Source organism: Myodes glareolus, chromosome 6 (genome assembly GCF_982192425.1).
Source record: "Myodes glareolus chromosome 6, mMyoGla1.1, whole genome shotgun sequence".
Taxonomy (NCBI): Eukaryota; Metazoa; Chordata; class Mammalia; order Rodentia; family Cricetidae; genus Myodes; species Myodes glareolus.
Window position 1 is genome coordinate 34,554,526 of NC_142031.1, and position 14,250 is coordinate 34,568,775.

General features: G+C 44.2%; 2 protein-coding genes across 6 annotated transcripts in view; one reads left to right on the forward strand and one right to left on the reverse strand.

Moving 5' to 3' along the window:
* Nucleotides 1-14,250, forward strand: part of Ctnna2 (catenin alpha 2) — a 1,097,293-nt gene that overhangs the window by 709,767 nt on the left and 373,276 nt on the right. The window lies entirely within an intron of this gene.
* Lrrtm1 (leucine rich repeat transmembrane neuronal 1) lies at nt 9,194-13,361 on the reverse strand. Of its 3 annotated transcripts, none has more exons than XM_048416547.3 (2): nt 12,715-13,361; nt 9,194-12,430 (listed from the first exon to the last, which is right to left on the reverse strand). In XM_048416547.3, the coding sequence occupies exon 2, from the start codon at nt 12,369-12,371 to the stop codon at nt 10,803-10,805; it is 1,569 nt and encodes a 522-aa protein (XP_048272504.1). In that variant the 5' UTR covers nt 12,372-12,430; nt 12,715-13,361; the 3' UTR covers nt 9,194-10,802. The 3 variants fall into 3 exon arrangements, with proteins under 3 accessions (XP_048272504.1, XP_048272503.1, XP_085546808.1); XM_048416546.3 differs by having other exon boundaries at nt 12,719-13,360; XM_085690682.2 differs by lacking the exon at nt 12,715-13,361 and adding an exon at nt 12,560-12,662.

Below are 14,250 nucleotides of genomic sequence, written 5' to 3' on the forward strand. Positions count from 1 at the left end.
TAGATAGATAGATAGATAGATAGATAGATAGCATAGCTGTTGATGTGGTATATGTGTGTCTGTATTTTATACATAAAATTGAGGAATACTTTTGCTAACCCTCAAAAACCAGTGTTTGCTCCTTTAATGCAATTTTACCTCATTTGGAAAAGCATAATGTGGTTCATAATTATGAATTTAGTTAAGAGGAATAAATAAAAAGAAAGAAAGAGGCGAGACTGATGATGGAAGGAAGCAAGAAGAGAAGGTGGGAGGCAGAAAATAAGCCACAAAATAAGTCAATGAAGAGAGACACTAGCGCTCAAAGACGCCCTCAGCTCCCTAATAGTGAGACCTTTCTCTGATAGTACTGATCTCTTTGCTGCTAATATTCTTTTGGAAACCTGAAGTAGAGCAATTCTCTTAACTTTTTTTTCCTCTGAGAAACCATAGAAATGGCATGTGGTGGATAAATTCAGACATCAACACATAAGAGGAACAAAGGTTGTTTCCTCTAGCCAAATGTATTCCTCTTTGTGAGACTGGCTAGAGTTCTCTGGGCCTTGGAGCTTGCCCTTGTGGTGACGCTGATGAAGTCACCTTTTTGCCAGTCAGCAAGTCATGGTGCAGGAGAACGTGCTGGGAATTGCCCTTCCTTCCAGTATGCTTTCACACACTCCACCTGACGACTACATTGGAGAGCTAGACGCAAAGCTAGAATTCACCACTGATACAGGAAGAAAGAACTTTACAAGCAAGGCCATCTAACTCAAGATCTAGGGGGAAACTGGCGAAGCTGTGCCAGAGATTCTGCCTCTTGATGCTCAACCTCCTTTCTCAAAAGAAAAACTTCTTCTAAGTTGTTCTTATTGCTTCTTACAATCAAATTGTGATTGCTTGCACGCAGAGAAAAGGGTTCTTAAATGCATGGTCTTTATCCGAAGGCATGTATGTCTGCTCAGTATCCTGGGGACCAGTATGATTTAATATCACCAATATTTGAGTAAAAGCGTAGGCATTGGATGGTGACCTCAAGCTCTTGACTAGTTTTCGTCTTTGGGAACTGACAGTGGATTACAGATAGTGCAGAGCTGTGGTAAGTTTTGCTGCGTCACCAAAACCCCTCATAACCAGTGCTTCTGGAAGAGGGTCACTAGGCTTCAGTCCATGTAAAAGTGGAGAGAACCATGATCATATTTGGGTACAAAATATGTGAATGTTGTTGGTATGTTCTGTGATGGATTATGCCTGCCAGTCCTGCTTGAACACAATGGGAAAGGCAAGGTATTTTCTAGTCAAAGGACTTGAAGGATTCAATTCTTTCCTTCTACCCTGAGGGTCCTGAAGCTTGAACTCGTGTCCTAAGGCTTGAAGGCAGGTTCATTTACCCTCTCAGCAGTCTCAACAACCCTTACTTAATTTTCAGACTGAACATGTTGAAAAAAATCATCTGAAGAAAAATAGATCCAGACTGATGGCAGAGCTTAGATGAAAAGATTTGAAGGACTGAAGAGTTTGCCCTTCACGCACTAACTACGGGATCATCTTTTATAAATGAATCAAGAAGATAGGGAGGCATCTTCTGCCCACTCCCACAGCAAGTCCACCAGAGCTTTGCCTCCAGGTTTCTCTGGCTTTGGGCCTCACCTTCACAGGTGCAATCATTTACGGGCTAAATGGCTATATTTTTCCTTCAATAAATATGTACTTAATCCCCATGAAAGAAACTACTGCTACCTGATTGAATGAACTGAGCAATATAATTAGAAAGTAAAAGGTCTGCCTGATATGTTATATAGAGCAACCCAGCTATAATATCCTCCGTCCTCTCACCCCCTATGTGGTTTGGTCTTTTTTTATACACGTATGGTTTTTGAAAGAGGGGAGAGGCTCAGATAAAAATGGCCTGGGCAGTTAGCAGAATGAGACTGAGTTCCAAAAAGGGACCGTTCTGGTTAGAGTAAAAAAAAAATAATAAAGGAAAAAGAAAGAAAAAGCAACCCCCCAGTCTTAGTGCTAGAAATAGTGATTTCACTGAAAACGCCATCATGATGGAGCAGATACACAAAATCACAGACCACGTGGTTCTACAGCTGAGGGACAAATGACAGGAATGCCTGGGCCAGCTGAAGACAGATTGTTGTATTGTTCCATTAATTGTGTGTAACTTGGCTTTTCTAGACCTTTCTGTGACAGACTAATCCAGCTTCCAAATGCTGCTGAGCCTTCTCCCTTTTGTTCGAGGCCGCCCACAATATCTCTGAGCTGGAGTTCCTGCCACACACAGTTTCATATGTAGAATTTTTAATTGAAGTTAGACGTGCTGATGGGAGATGTTTAAAAAAAAATACATTGTTTTCAAAGAGGATGCTGGCTTAAGGAGGAAAAAAATGTTTCTCCACCCTGAGCTTTATTTAAGCTCTTACACAACTGGGAAGCTGATGGACCGGGTGAGCATTTACCTGGGTTGGCTCATGTGCATTGAACAAGGTATGGTCCTCTAGCCAAATATATGCCACCCTAGTTATTTAGCTGCATGCTCTTTGAATATGAGACGAACTTCTCTAACTTACCCCTGTCTCGCAGCACCCTGGGCCAAGATTCTTGTTCAAACTGCCAGAATCTCTGAGTAGAATAATCACCTCACAGCAATCAAAGTCTTATTAGGATTTTGCCTTCACATTCTCAGAAGAGCCCGTGGCAAAGCTTTCGGTAGCTGTGGGTTGACTACGAAGGGGATATTTTGGTATTACAGGTATTAGGAAAGTGTTGAAAATCTTCCATTTTGGAGGGGCATGTTTCTTCCCAACCCAGGGGTTTGAGTGGCAAAGAAAAGCATGTCGTCTCAGGGAGGATGGGGTTACACACAAAGGCAGAGAGGAGACTGTGTTCCAGTGTCCAAATGGAGGGGAAGATACGCATTGAGAGGGAGGACAAGAGTGTCTCCTAGACTCAGAGAAGAAGGACAGATGTGGGTATTTGACCTCATAATGGCATGGTCAGTCAGAGGGCAAAGGAAGATGTGGACGAGTAAGGACACTCAGCTGAGAAGCAGAAGTTCCAGGAATCAGTGACCTTGTGCCAGCTGCATGTTGCCTTCAGACTCGGTCATGACTTTGAAATGGAATAATTCTATGTCTGCCTTGTAAGACTATTGTGAAAATGAAATCCAATAAAGGAATAATCACTAGCAGAGCTTGCTAGACTAACAAGGATTCAGAAATAAATTCTAAGCTGACCTGTACTTATGAGTTCATCACTGCCACCAGATGGAGGCATTGGGGCAGTTGGCCAACAAGGAGGTCCGTGCTTAACTAGGACCTTATCCAGCCTAGCTACTGGCTCATCATGTCTTCTTCCAAAGTTATTATCCAAGGCATATATCTTGTATATTGCTGAACAACCCAGCATGTGATCCTAAGACCTTCTAAGTCCATGATTCTTAACCTGGACTGACCTGTGAATTCAACCATCTGAAAAGATTTATAAAACCTCCCCACCCCTCAGATCTGTGAAGTCAAGTATTTTAAGGTAAGCCCTGGTCATTATTATTACCAAAGGTCCCCAGTGGTCCCATACACACAGGCTGAGAGAAAATGGCTTCCCAATGGCCCAATGAGAGGAAGCAAATAGCTAACCAGTTACATTAGAAGAGAAACAACTGAATGGGGTTGAGGAGTTAGTCTAGTTCAGATGCCACTGATGATGGCTTCAACAATGTAAAGGTCAAATCTTGAAAGTCTTCTTTTCAGTCCTCTTATCTCTTTTTCCCATTTTTCATTTCTTCATGCCTCTCCTCTTCTCCTTCCACTCCATCTCCTACATTATTATTTTAATAGAATGCTTTCATCTGCTTAACCACAATGGTAGCCACTTCACATTAAATTATTTTAGAAATCCTTGACAAATATTTTCCTTCATCCATCCAGTAGCCTTCCTTAGCTTTCTATTTTGTTTTAATTGGGTATGTGTCTTAGTCCTGCATCTCAGCACTCATATATGAATGGTTGGGTATCTCCATAAGTCTTTCAGCATCTTTTACAAATCCATAGTCATACATACCATAGACACCTGAATGTTTTCATCTTTCCTTCTCTGAATTTCCATTTACCTCTCTGAAGCTCATATGAGCTTTTCTATCTACTCTTTCTCTTTCATATGCAGGCAAGCCGGATGAATCGGAATATCTGGGGAATGGGAACTCAGGGAGGTTTTAATTTTCTGGCTAAATGACACTAACTTGAAAACTACTTTTGTTTCATGTTTTATTGATGGGAGAAATGGTGAAATCGAAGTACAGAATGGAAAGTATCCTCAGGGAACACCACATAAATCCTTCTCAAATGCAGAGGCAATGAGACCCACTAAGGTACGGGCATCCAGAATTTTCATCTTTTCTGAAAATGAAGAATAGCACCCGGTCTGAAGACCACAACTCCTGACATCTAGATTCTGTCTTTGTTTTTCTTGTTGTTGTTGTTTCCATTGCTTGACCTGCCCTGCAAATGTGTTCTGGTTAGCCTGAATCACTCTGACATAAAGTATTTGCCTTTAATATGCCTCTCTGGTTCCCTCCCAATGCCATCCTGTGTGTGCCAGTCCTGCGCTTGGCATCCATAGCCACACACACATTTGTGAGCAGTGTCTTCAGCTCCAGACAGCCTGTTTCCAATCTCTGAGGTAACTCAGAGTTTCCCTTGCATGCCCATCCCACTCACCTGAGTAAACGCATTGACTTTTTTCTCTTAACTGATGCTCATCCTTGTTTCAAATGCATTGCAATCTTGGTTAGGGTAGGAAAATGTAGAGAAAGGTGGACTGGATATGATTAGACCCCAAAACTCCACTGGAAGGAATGTCAGACTTTCTTGGTTTCCTTTGTATTAACCAAGTCTTTCACCATTAACTTGATCGCTTCCTTACTCTGTTTCCTAAATGAGGTCTTGCTAAAGGAAAAAGTGGGTCAGTTGATGGTTCCGACTAGTTTTTTCTTAGTTAATTTAAGGTTTGCCATATGTTCTTTGGGAAGGATGTGCTAACTATGTCCTTTGCTGATTAACAAACAACCTGGGGGGGGGATTAATTTAAACTTGCAACTCCCTGATTAAGAGAGAGGGGGGACTTAAAGGGGAAAATACATAGATGAAATAAAAGCTGCGAAAGACTACTCCATCATAGTACAGGTTTAGTCCCAGGATTCTTTCCTACCATGGAGAGAGGTATCTCAAACCAAGCATTCTTGATATTTGGGTCAAATTGTCACGTTAAAGACAACCTGTTCATTTTTAGATGTTTAGCTGTACCTTCAACCTCGATCCTATAGAGGCCAGTAGCATACCAGCCAAGCATAGAAATAAAAAGCTATCCACAGACATTACCAAGTAAATTCCCACCCCCCCCCGTGTGTGTGTGTGTGTGTGTGTGTGTGTGTGTGTGTGTGTGTGTGTATGAGTCAGTCTGTCTGTCTGGGTACATGTGCATGTTCATTTGTGAAAATGCAAATTTATCTCTAGTTGAGAACTATTAGCTAGCATAGACAATCATGTGATCACCAAAAAAGAAAGGTGAGAGCATCCTTGAAAGTAACAGATGGAAGCCTAGGCCTTATCCTTTCTTCGTCCATCCTACTGGTAAGATTGGATTGAGTGATTACCATACATTTCTTCTCTGGACATAAGAATTCCCCTCTGTTGGCAGGATTCCCCATCACTTATCTACCAATGGCCAGATCTAACAGGGTCATGGTCAAAATTTCTGTATTTGATCACCAATCCCATGATGTTCAATAAGAATGTGTTTAGCATTCAACCAGGTTATATTGGTAAATATATTCTCTCTAGAGTCAAGACCCTTTGGTGGGTGTAAGAGTAGAGAAAATAATTGTTCAAGGAAAAATAGTCCATATAATAAAAAGATCACCCCTCACTAGCTTAGATCCTTTGTACTTTGTACAAGATTCTCAGCCTCTGTAAGCTTCAGGTTCTTCTTGTACAGATCAGGTTGCCTGCACCCATGCCAAGAAAACACTTCACTTTCTCTTCAATTCCTTTGCTTCTCTGTTTTAAACATTAAGGATTTAATAGCCAGGACCTTCACACACACACAAAACAAACAAAAGAACCCCTAAGGTATTTAGGAATTATGTCTACTTAGGAGATGACTGTCATTGCCAGACAGAAATCAGAATTGTATCTACTGAATTTCACAGGGAAAAAAATAAGCAAACACCAGCAGGAACATTTTTTAAAATTTTAAAATAAGTATATTCCAAAAAGAATATGATGTCATTTCTCTCTCTAATCACTAGACAGACAGCAGGCATATACTCTGCTGTGAGAAGAGGGGTCTAGAGGAGACCCAGCTGCCAATCCTGAACCAGCTCAGGGACAGTATTTGAAAACCCCATCAACAAATGTCAGTCTTTTGTACTTTATTTGTGTCTCCTTTTACTTTATCACAGGAGAAGGAGAGTAATTAGTGGCAGACAATAGTTGTGTAAAATTGTCCTGTGTGTATGTGTTAAAGACACGTTAAAGACAACCTGTTCATTTTTAGATGTTTAGCTGTACCTTCAACCTCGATCCTACAGAGGCCAGTAGCATACCAGCCAAGCAGAGAAATAAAAAGCTATCCACAGACATTACCAAGTAAATTCCCCCCCCCTCTCTGTGTGTGTGTGTGTGTTTATATTATCTTGTATAAAAAACTATATATGTATGTATGTGTGTGTACTTCTATAAGGGAAGTTTATACATACATATAGATAGACAGGTATAGAGATAGAGAGAGGTGTATCTCTCAATTCTTTTCAATATATATTGGTAGAATATGTTTAATAGTCATATTCTAGCTAAATTTGTGGAGGTTGACAGTCCATTACTGACCAACTCAACCCAACTAACATAAGCACCAATCCAATGGGTTCTTGTCATCGCTATAAAAAGAAGCATTCTGATACTCATTCTCTAACACAGGTACAAAATATTCTGGTCTTTCCATCATTTCTTCCAAGAAGAAGCATCTGATGACTTTTATTTCACCAGAGTCTATGATTCAGGAGCGCCCATTGTCACTTGGCCATGCTAGATAGAACAGCATCAAACTTGCTGACAGCCCGATTAATTCCAATCAGAAACACAGGTGGCCCCAAAGCCCGCCAATGATATGTGTGCAGTTGCTTGGGAAACTGGGGGAGAATAACAAGTGGTGTTTGCCCCTCTAATTATTTACACATTCTCATAAATGTGTTGTTGATGCTAAGTCACACCAAATGTCTGCCTCTCTCAGAGTGGGGAGCAAAGGTGAGGTGCTCTTACACACTGAGTAGCTTGGGAGAACACTTTAAACATGCATGTCTGTTTAGCCTTTCTTTTGAATCGTGTTTTCTTTGTAATAGGAACATTAAAGTGTACAGAATGTGTGGTTTTCTGTGGGGCAGCTGGTCCTCCTATGAAGACAGAAGTCTAAGAGTCAGGAGCTGCCTCTCCTCTACATGTAGGTCCAAAATGAGTTTTCCTTACTCCACCTTTCTGGCGCAACGTCAGAATCTATTGGGGCTAGAACCATTATGAGAGAATGCCATTCATCATTTGAAAACCCTTTTTTTTCTTACTCTGTAAATATTTTTTATAAATGCCCCAATACCATTGTTAAACCTTAATCAGCTCAAAAAATAATGAAAGACAGGGTTAGACTATCACGATGCCCAGGATGAGACATGATTGTGGCTTTGAACTCTTTACAGAGAACACAAGATTAGCAGCCTCTGTGGGGAAAAAAAAATAGGGAGGACAAAAAGTTCTACACATTTGCAAATTAGATTCCCTTTTAAATGTGTAACAGTTTGCTTAGATGGGGTCACAGCAAAACTCTTAGAGCTTAAAGATTAATTAATTGGAGGAATAAAAGATTGCAAGTATCACAAAACCTTAGTTAAAACCACCACTCTCCCTTATGTTTAGCTTTTCTCTCCTTCTGCCCTTCTCAAAAACCAGAGGCATTGAACCAGGTAGGTACGTGAGTGAAATCCTTGTGTGTGGGGGGATATTCTTTCCTGCCTACAAATATGAACAGTAGAACTTAGCTGGCCACACATGATTTGCTTGGAAAATACCTAATGTCTGATCTTTCTTTCCAAAGATTCTTTATTTCATTTACAGGGTGTAAAGATATCCTCAATACATACTTTATCATGAGAATAGTGGAGCAGCAGAAAACAAAACATAATTATGCCCTCTCTTCCAGCTATGCTGAAAAGAAAAGAAATTGGGCAGTGACTGTTAGGGTAGAAGCAAACTAGATTCCAATGCAAATATTTAGGGGGCAGAGGAACACTGCAGTTCTCCTGTCGGCCACAAAGGTTTGCTTCTAGAAGCAAAATTCTTACAAGCAGACCAACACTATCGTTTAGTGCACTAAGATAGAAGGGCAGCATGTGCTGCTGGATTCCTGTAGTCTCCCTGTGAAGAGGTAAAGTTAATAGGAACCCTACTTCAGTGGCCATAGTGCTGTGATTTAAGACAAAAACTAAAGGAAACGTCATGCTTCTGCCAGAGGAAGTGCTCTTAGTAAAAGTTCAATTGCCGATATCAGGCACATTCCTACTCCTACCTTCTCAGGGTTAACCTGTTTACAAAAGCAATTCAACACCCTCGTGCTTAAAGGGAACCCGAACCCCATACATACAGTTATCAAACCAAACACCTGTCTTCCAAAACATTCACACCTGAAGCAGTGTTGGGAACAAGGTATGTTTTATAAAGTCTTGTTATTACAAGCAGACTGAGGAGAAGTTTCTTGATCAGATGTAAGATTTGAGCTGTGTGTGAGAGAGAGGAAAGGGAGAGAGAGAGAGAGAGAGAGAGAGAGAGAGAGGAGGGGGGTGGTGATGTGCACAACTATCTCCTAAGGATTAACATGTTAAAGATTTGCAAAACATTTCTCTAGAAGGAGCCTTCTCCAAGCCATAATTTAAACATATTGGTTTCTTCAAAGGTAAAAGATGAATCTACCACCAATCCATAGTTTAGCAAGGAAACATTCTGCTAATACTTCTCTGCATTTGACAAAGTGGGGTTTTCCTCTTTAAGTTAGTAATTGGATACATTTTCACTTTGAGAGATTGGGTTATGTGTTCACCACCACCAGCACCCCCCCACCATCTTAATTCCTTCTGTTTGTACTTATCTCTTGAAAGAAAGGCAGGGGATAAAAATGGGGAAAACGTCATGCTTTAGTATCAGTTAGAATGATAACATGGGAAACAGGGTCCAGTTGTTATCGGCTTTCTGTGACAGTGTGTTCCAATCAAACATCTGATTACGTTGTTAGGTGGTTAAAAAAATACCATCCATCAATACACTCCTTCTTCCTCTTTTGCCCTTCCCAGAACCCACCCAACTGCCACTACTCCCACTTTCTCACTCTTTAGTTTCAATAAAAATAAATAAATGCAATGTTAATGAAGGACCCTAGAAGCCTTTGAAGGCTAGGAGAGGCTGTCAGTCATATTAACATTTTTTTTTAAAGTGGAAAACACAGGGAAAGCACACAGCACGTAAAAGGAACATCTGAGAGGTGGCAGCATTCTTGTTCTGTTTTAACAAATCATTCCCGTGTCAGCATTATACAAATAGCGGCATAAAGAGGGTTATCTCCCACCTCACCTGCAAGACTGTTCTGCCAAGTCAGGACCTGGATTTTCTCACCACAAGTCGTTACCCAAGGGGGATTCCTGACTCAGGGCTTCCTCTCTCCCCACAGAAACTCCTAAGCTGAGGCTTGCTGCTCCTAACTCCCAAAGAGACTGTCTTTCAGTATTGAATGTTGTGATATTTATATTCATATAGTCTCTCTCTCTCTCTCTCTCTCTCTCTCTCTCTCTCTCTCTCTCTCTCTCTGCCATGGGAGGGCATGATAAAGGGCACAGATTGCTACTAATTCTGGAGAGTAAAAGTCACAGAAAAATTAAGATCAAAAGATTTGGTGGGAAATTTTGTGCTGATTTGGAAGGTGGTTATTTTAAGGTGGGGGGGGGAATGTTTCTTGCTCTCAGAAAAAAACTGTCAGGCGTTGCCTTTTAAAAGCCATTTGCAATGATCTTGCCAAGATCTCTGATCTCTGCCTTAAAGGCCTAGAAATGATGCCCCAATCATGCCTCACCCATCACTTTACAGCAGCTAGATGTCTTAGCCCAGTCCTCAGACTATGAAGGGTCTTCCTGACTTTTTTCATTTATCTACAGAGATATATTACCAGAACGATTACAGTGATAACGCTTTCCTCGTTTGCCCTTCTTAGCATTTCAAATAGAATCTAAAAATTTTGCTCCATGATTTCTGAATTTTTTCCCACCTGCCAAGATCCCTCACTTCCAGTCCCACCTGCCTTCCAAGGAAACTTTAACCACCGCTTCTCCAGTAAGACAGGGAGAAGTCATTTAGGTTTCACCAGCCTGTAGAAACTGTAAATGCTATTTTATTTTAAACGTTTTAGTTTACAAAAAAAAATCAATAATCAATGATTGGTACCTTTTTTTAACACTCAGATTCCTGAATATGGACAGATCTTCAAAGGGAGGAAGGAGTTCTCATATGAAATTTAAGACAGACTGTCCTGAAGATTATGGGGTGGGGTTTTGTTGTGTTTTATTTTTTTGTTGTTTTTAAGACACATAAAGCTAAAATGTCAAGTCTCTGGGAGAGATCCCCATACAGTTTCAGTCAACACATTAGTGCGCAGAGGAGACCCGTCCTGGTGCCTGCCGGCCTGCCCGGCTGCCCAGATGTATTTGGTAGCGCATGGGTTGAAAGCCACTGGGCCAGTTACACCTCGCATTCCCTCGCAGGCTGCTGGTGACAGGTACATGAACCGTACTCGTTGATGATCACCAGGGCCCCCTCGATGTGGTTGGGTTTGTAATCAACGTAGTATTCCTGGGCAGACATAGCAGCCATCTGATGCATGGTCTGTTTCTGCTTCTGCTTCCTGCGCTGCGTGACAAAGCACTGTCTGAGCTGCCTGAGGCTGGCTGGGAAACACTTCCAGGATACGTAGAGTACTAGGACCACGATGAGGAAGGAGAAGATGAGAGCCATCGTGCCTGTGACCACCTTGTGGATCTGCACAGCGTTCTCAGCGTGCTCGCCGCCGGGGAGAGCCACGGTGATGGGCTCAAACGTGCCATCGTGCAGCCCCTCCCCGCCTTCCACCAGCGTGGTGGCCGAGCTCTCAGGGGGCGCTAGGTCACTGCGGTTAGTGACGGCCGACAGGAGGTGGCCGCTGGTAGGCTCGGCCCCATCCTCGCACAGGTGGAAAGCATAAACAGCATCCAAGACGTCCTCGCCCTGTGCGTACTCCGGGCTGGCGCACTGCAAGTTAGCATCATAGCGCCCCTGGAAGTTGCTGAGCCAGGAGGCCAGGGCACACACATTGCGCCCGCAGTCCCACAGGTTCCCGGCCAGAGTAATGCTTGTAAGGGACTTCCAGGAGTTGAGGATACGGGGCTCTATATAGGTGAGGCGGTTGGAATCCAGCTGCAAGGACTGCAGGTACGGCACGGTCTCGAACACGTGGGGCTCCATGTATTCGATCTCGTTCCCCGACAAGTCCATTTTCTCCAAATTCCAAACCCAGTCCAGAGAGCTGACCACAATGGCCACCTTATTCCGCCGCAGGCAGAGGGAATTGAGAGAGATGAGGCGCGGGAAGTGAGCGAAGTTCACCTTGATCAAGTCGTTATGCTCCAGGTGCAGCTCCGTGAGCTTGAACAAGCCAGCGAAAGAGTTGCGCGCCAGACTCTTGAGCTGATTGTATCCAATGTCTAGAAACTTGAGGCTGCGACAGTCCTGGAAGATGCGTACCGGCACAAACTGGATAGCATTGGCCCGCATGTGCAGCGTGGTGAGCTTCCGCAGCCCGTGGAAGAGATCCGGAGCCAGAGCCTGAAGCTTATTATAGGACAGGTCCACGCTGCGCAGGTTGGGCATGGGCCGAAAGGTGGTGTTGGCCAGTTGGGTGATCTGGTTGGAACTCAGTGTGAGTTCCTTAACTCGGCGCAGTTTCTGAAAGGCGTCCCCCTGCACCGAGCAGATGTGATTGTGATCCAAATACAGCCACGTGAGCTGCATTAACCCCGTGAACTGGCCGGCGCGCAGCTCCGAGAGGCTGTTGTAGCGCAGAGACAAGCCCAGCAGGCCGGACAGGTTGTGGGGCGCCTCGGTCAGGTTGAGCGCCTCGCAGTACAACAGCCGCCCCTCGCACCGACACTGCCCCGGGCATCCGCTGGGGGCGGCGGGCAGCATCTGAAAGCAGGCCCCCAGCAGACACAAGACCACCCCCGAGGGCCTCCTCAGCAGCCAGTGTAGACAGAGGCCGAGTAGCAGGAAATCCATTAGCGAGAATCTTTCCAGAGAGACTGGAGAATGTCCATTGGAAGCGCTGGGTCAGAAATCTATATCATATTTTATTCCGAGGGAGAAGGGAGGGAGGGGGAGGAGGGAGAGAGGGACAAAAAAAAATCAAATCAATATAGAGAAATGCAGAAGGAACCCCCCCCCCCTCCCCAGAGCCACACGTTCACCTCTAAGCATGCAGAAAGCCGGGCAGCATACAAAGTTCACAGCCACGGAAAGATCAAAGCCGGGGTAACGCAGTCCATGTTAGATGCGGCAGCAAAGAAAAGGGAGGAATTTTTTTTTTTCTTCTGGAAAGAATTTAATTAAAAAAGTGTCTTACCCACCCTTTTCCAGCGAGTGACAACCTCCATTCAGCTGCTCCCTTTGTGTGTAGGCTAATTATATGCAGGGCGAGAGAAGACCCCTCTGTGTTTCCCGAGGCAGCCCTGCTCCGCGGCCCGAGGATCTGGCAGACGCACAATGTCTCACTTTGCTGCTGCGCTCCGGGGCTGCAGGGGCGGTCGGCGAGGCGGGGAGGCGACTTCTAGGACCCGCAAGTTTCCCAACTACGTGCCGGGAGCCTGGGCTTTTCGCCTTCCTGCCTCGGTCCCCCTTTTTTTCCTCTGCAGTTGAGATTGTGACGTGGTGGGGGGGGTGAGAGAAAAAATCAACTCCAAACTCGGGGCTCGAGACTCCCCAAGATTTGACAGTCTGAAGAATGTCATCGGCAATGACCACCTCGGATCGCAGCCACCTTGGTGTCCCGGTTGGAGAACGCCTGCCATTCGTGTCCTAGGCAGCTGCGGAAACCTGGCCGGTTCATGCTTTGCGGAGCGCAGAGCTGCGCTCGACTCCTTCCCTCCGCCGAGGAGTGTGCGCGAGCCTGCACCGGCACCGACTGCTCACTGAGTGTCGTAAGCTGCTCGCAATTGTGCGTCTTCTCCGAGCACCTCCGACACCGGCAGATTGAAAAGGGGTGGGCAGAAAACCAACATTTTTTTTTTAAAAGAAAGCCAAACCGCTAAAGTAATATATGTTCTTTGATGAAACGAGAAACACTCTCAGCTTTTTTCTTTCTTTTTTTTTTTCCTGGTCTATATTTCAGGGCGGGGTGGGGGGGAAGAAGACGGCATGGGGTAACATCATCACTGACAAGATATATCCAAATGAGTGCTGACATATTCGCGCCCCCCCCCCCCCCCCGCCAACCTTTCTTTGGGGATGTACTCCTCTCCACACACCCTTTAAACTGCCTACATGTAACAGATACGTAGGGCTCTGTGTAGCAATCAACATTTGTTTCTTTGCTTTCCAAAAAGCAACTTGAGAGGAGGCACAAGAAGGCAGTGATTTGGGGTTTGACTCTGATAGTCTCTGTCTCTCCTCTCCTCTCCTCTTCTCCTCTTCCCTGTTCTCCCCTCCGCTCCTCTTTCCTCCATGTGCCAATATGCCAACAATGGCCTTCAACATTGAGCTGGCCGTTTTTAGGGGTGGAAGAAATGCTTTCCTAGCCCACTCTGTTGGAGAAGCCGTCTGAGTCCTGACAGTGAGAAAGGGTTGCATTATGACAGATTCAACCTGTGTACAGAGAGACTGCTGGAGATCCCACTGGGGCTGCCCAGTCTACGCTCTGTCCGTGGAGCACACTGCCGGCAGGGATAAAGATACTGTTGTATGGCATGGGAAAGGCTAACACAGATATGTACTGTTCACGGTGATTGCGTCTAACCCTTGGAGAATGTACTAGAAAATATGTAGAGAAGAGGTAGTTTAAAGATAAGGAAGCCTTTTTCTCATCCCCTCATCTCTAATTCAGCTTTGTGACTGTTCAGAATAATGCTCCTTTTTCTGAATACCAGAGCAAGCCTGTGCTGAA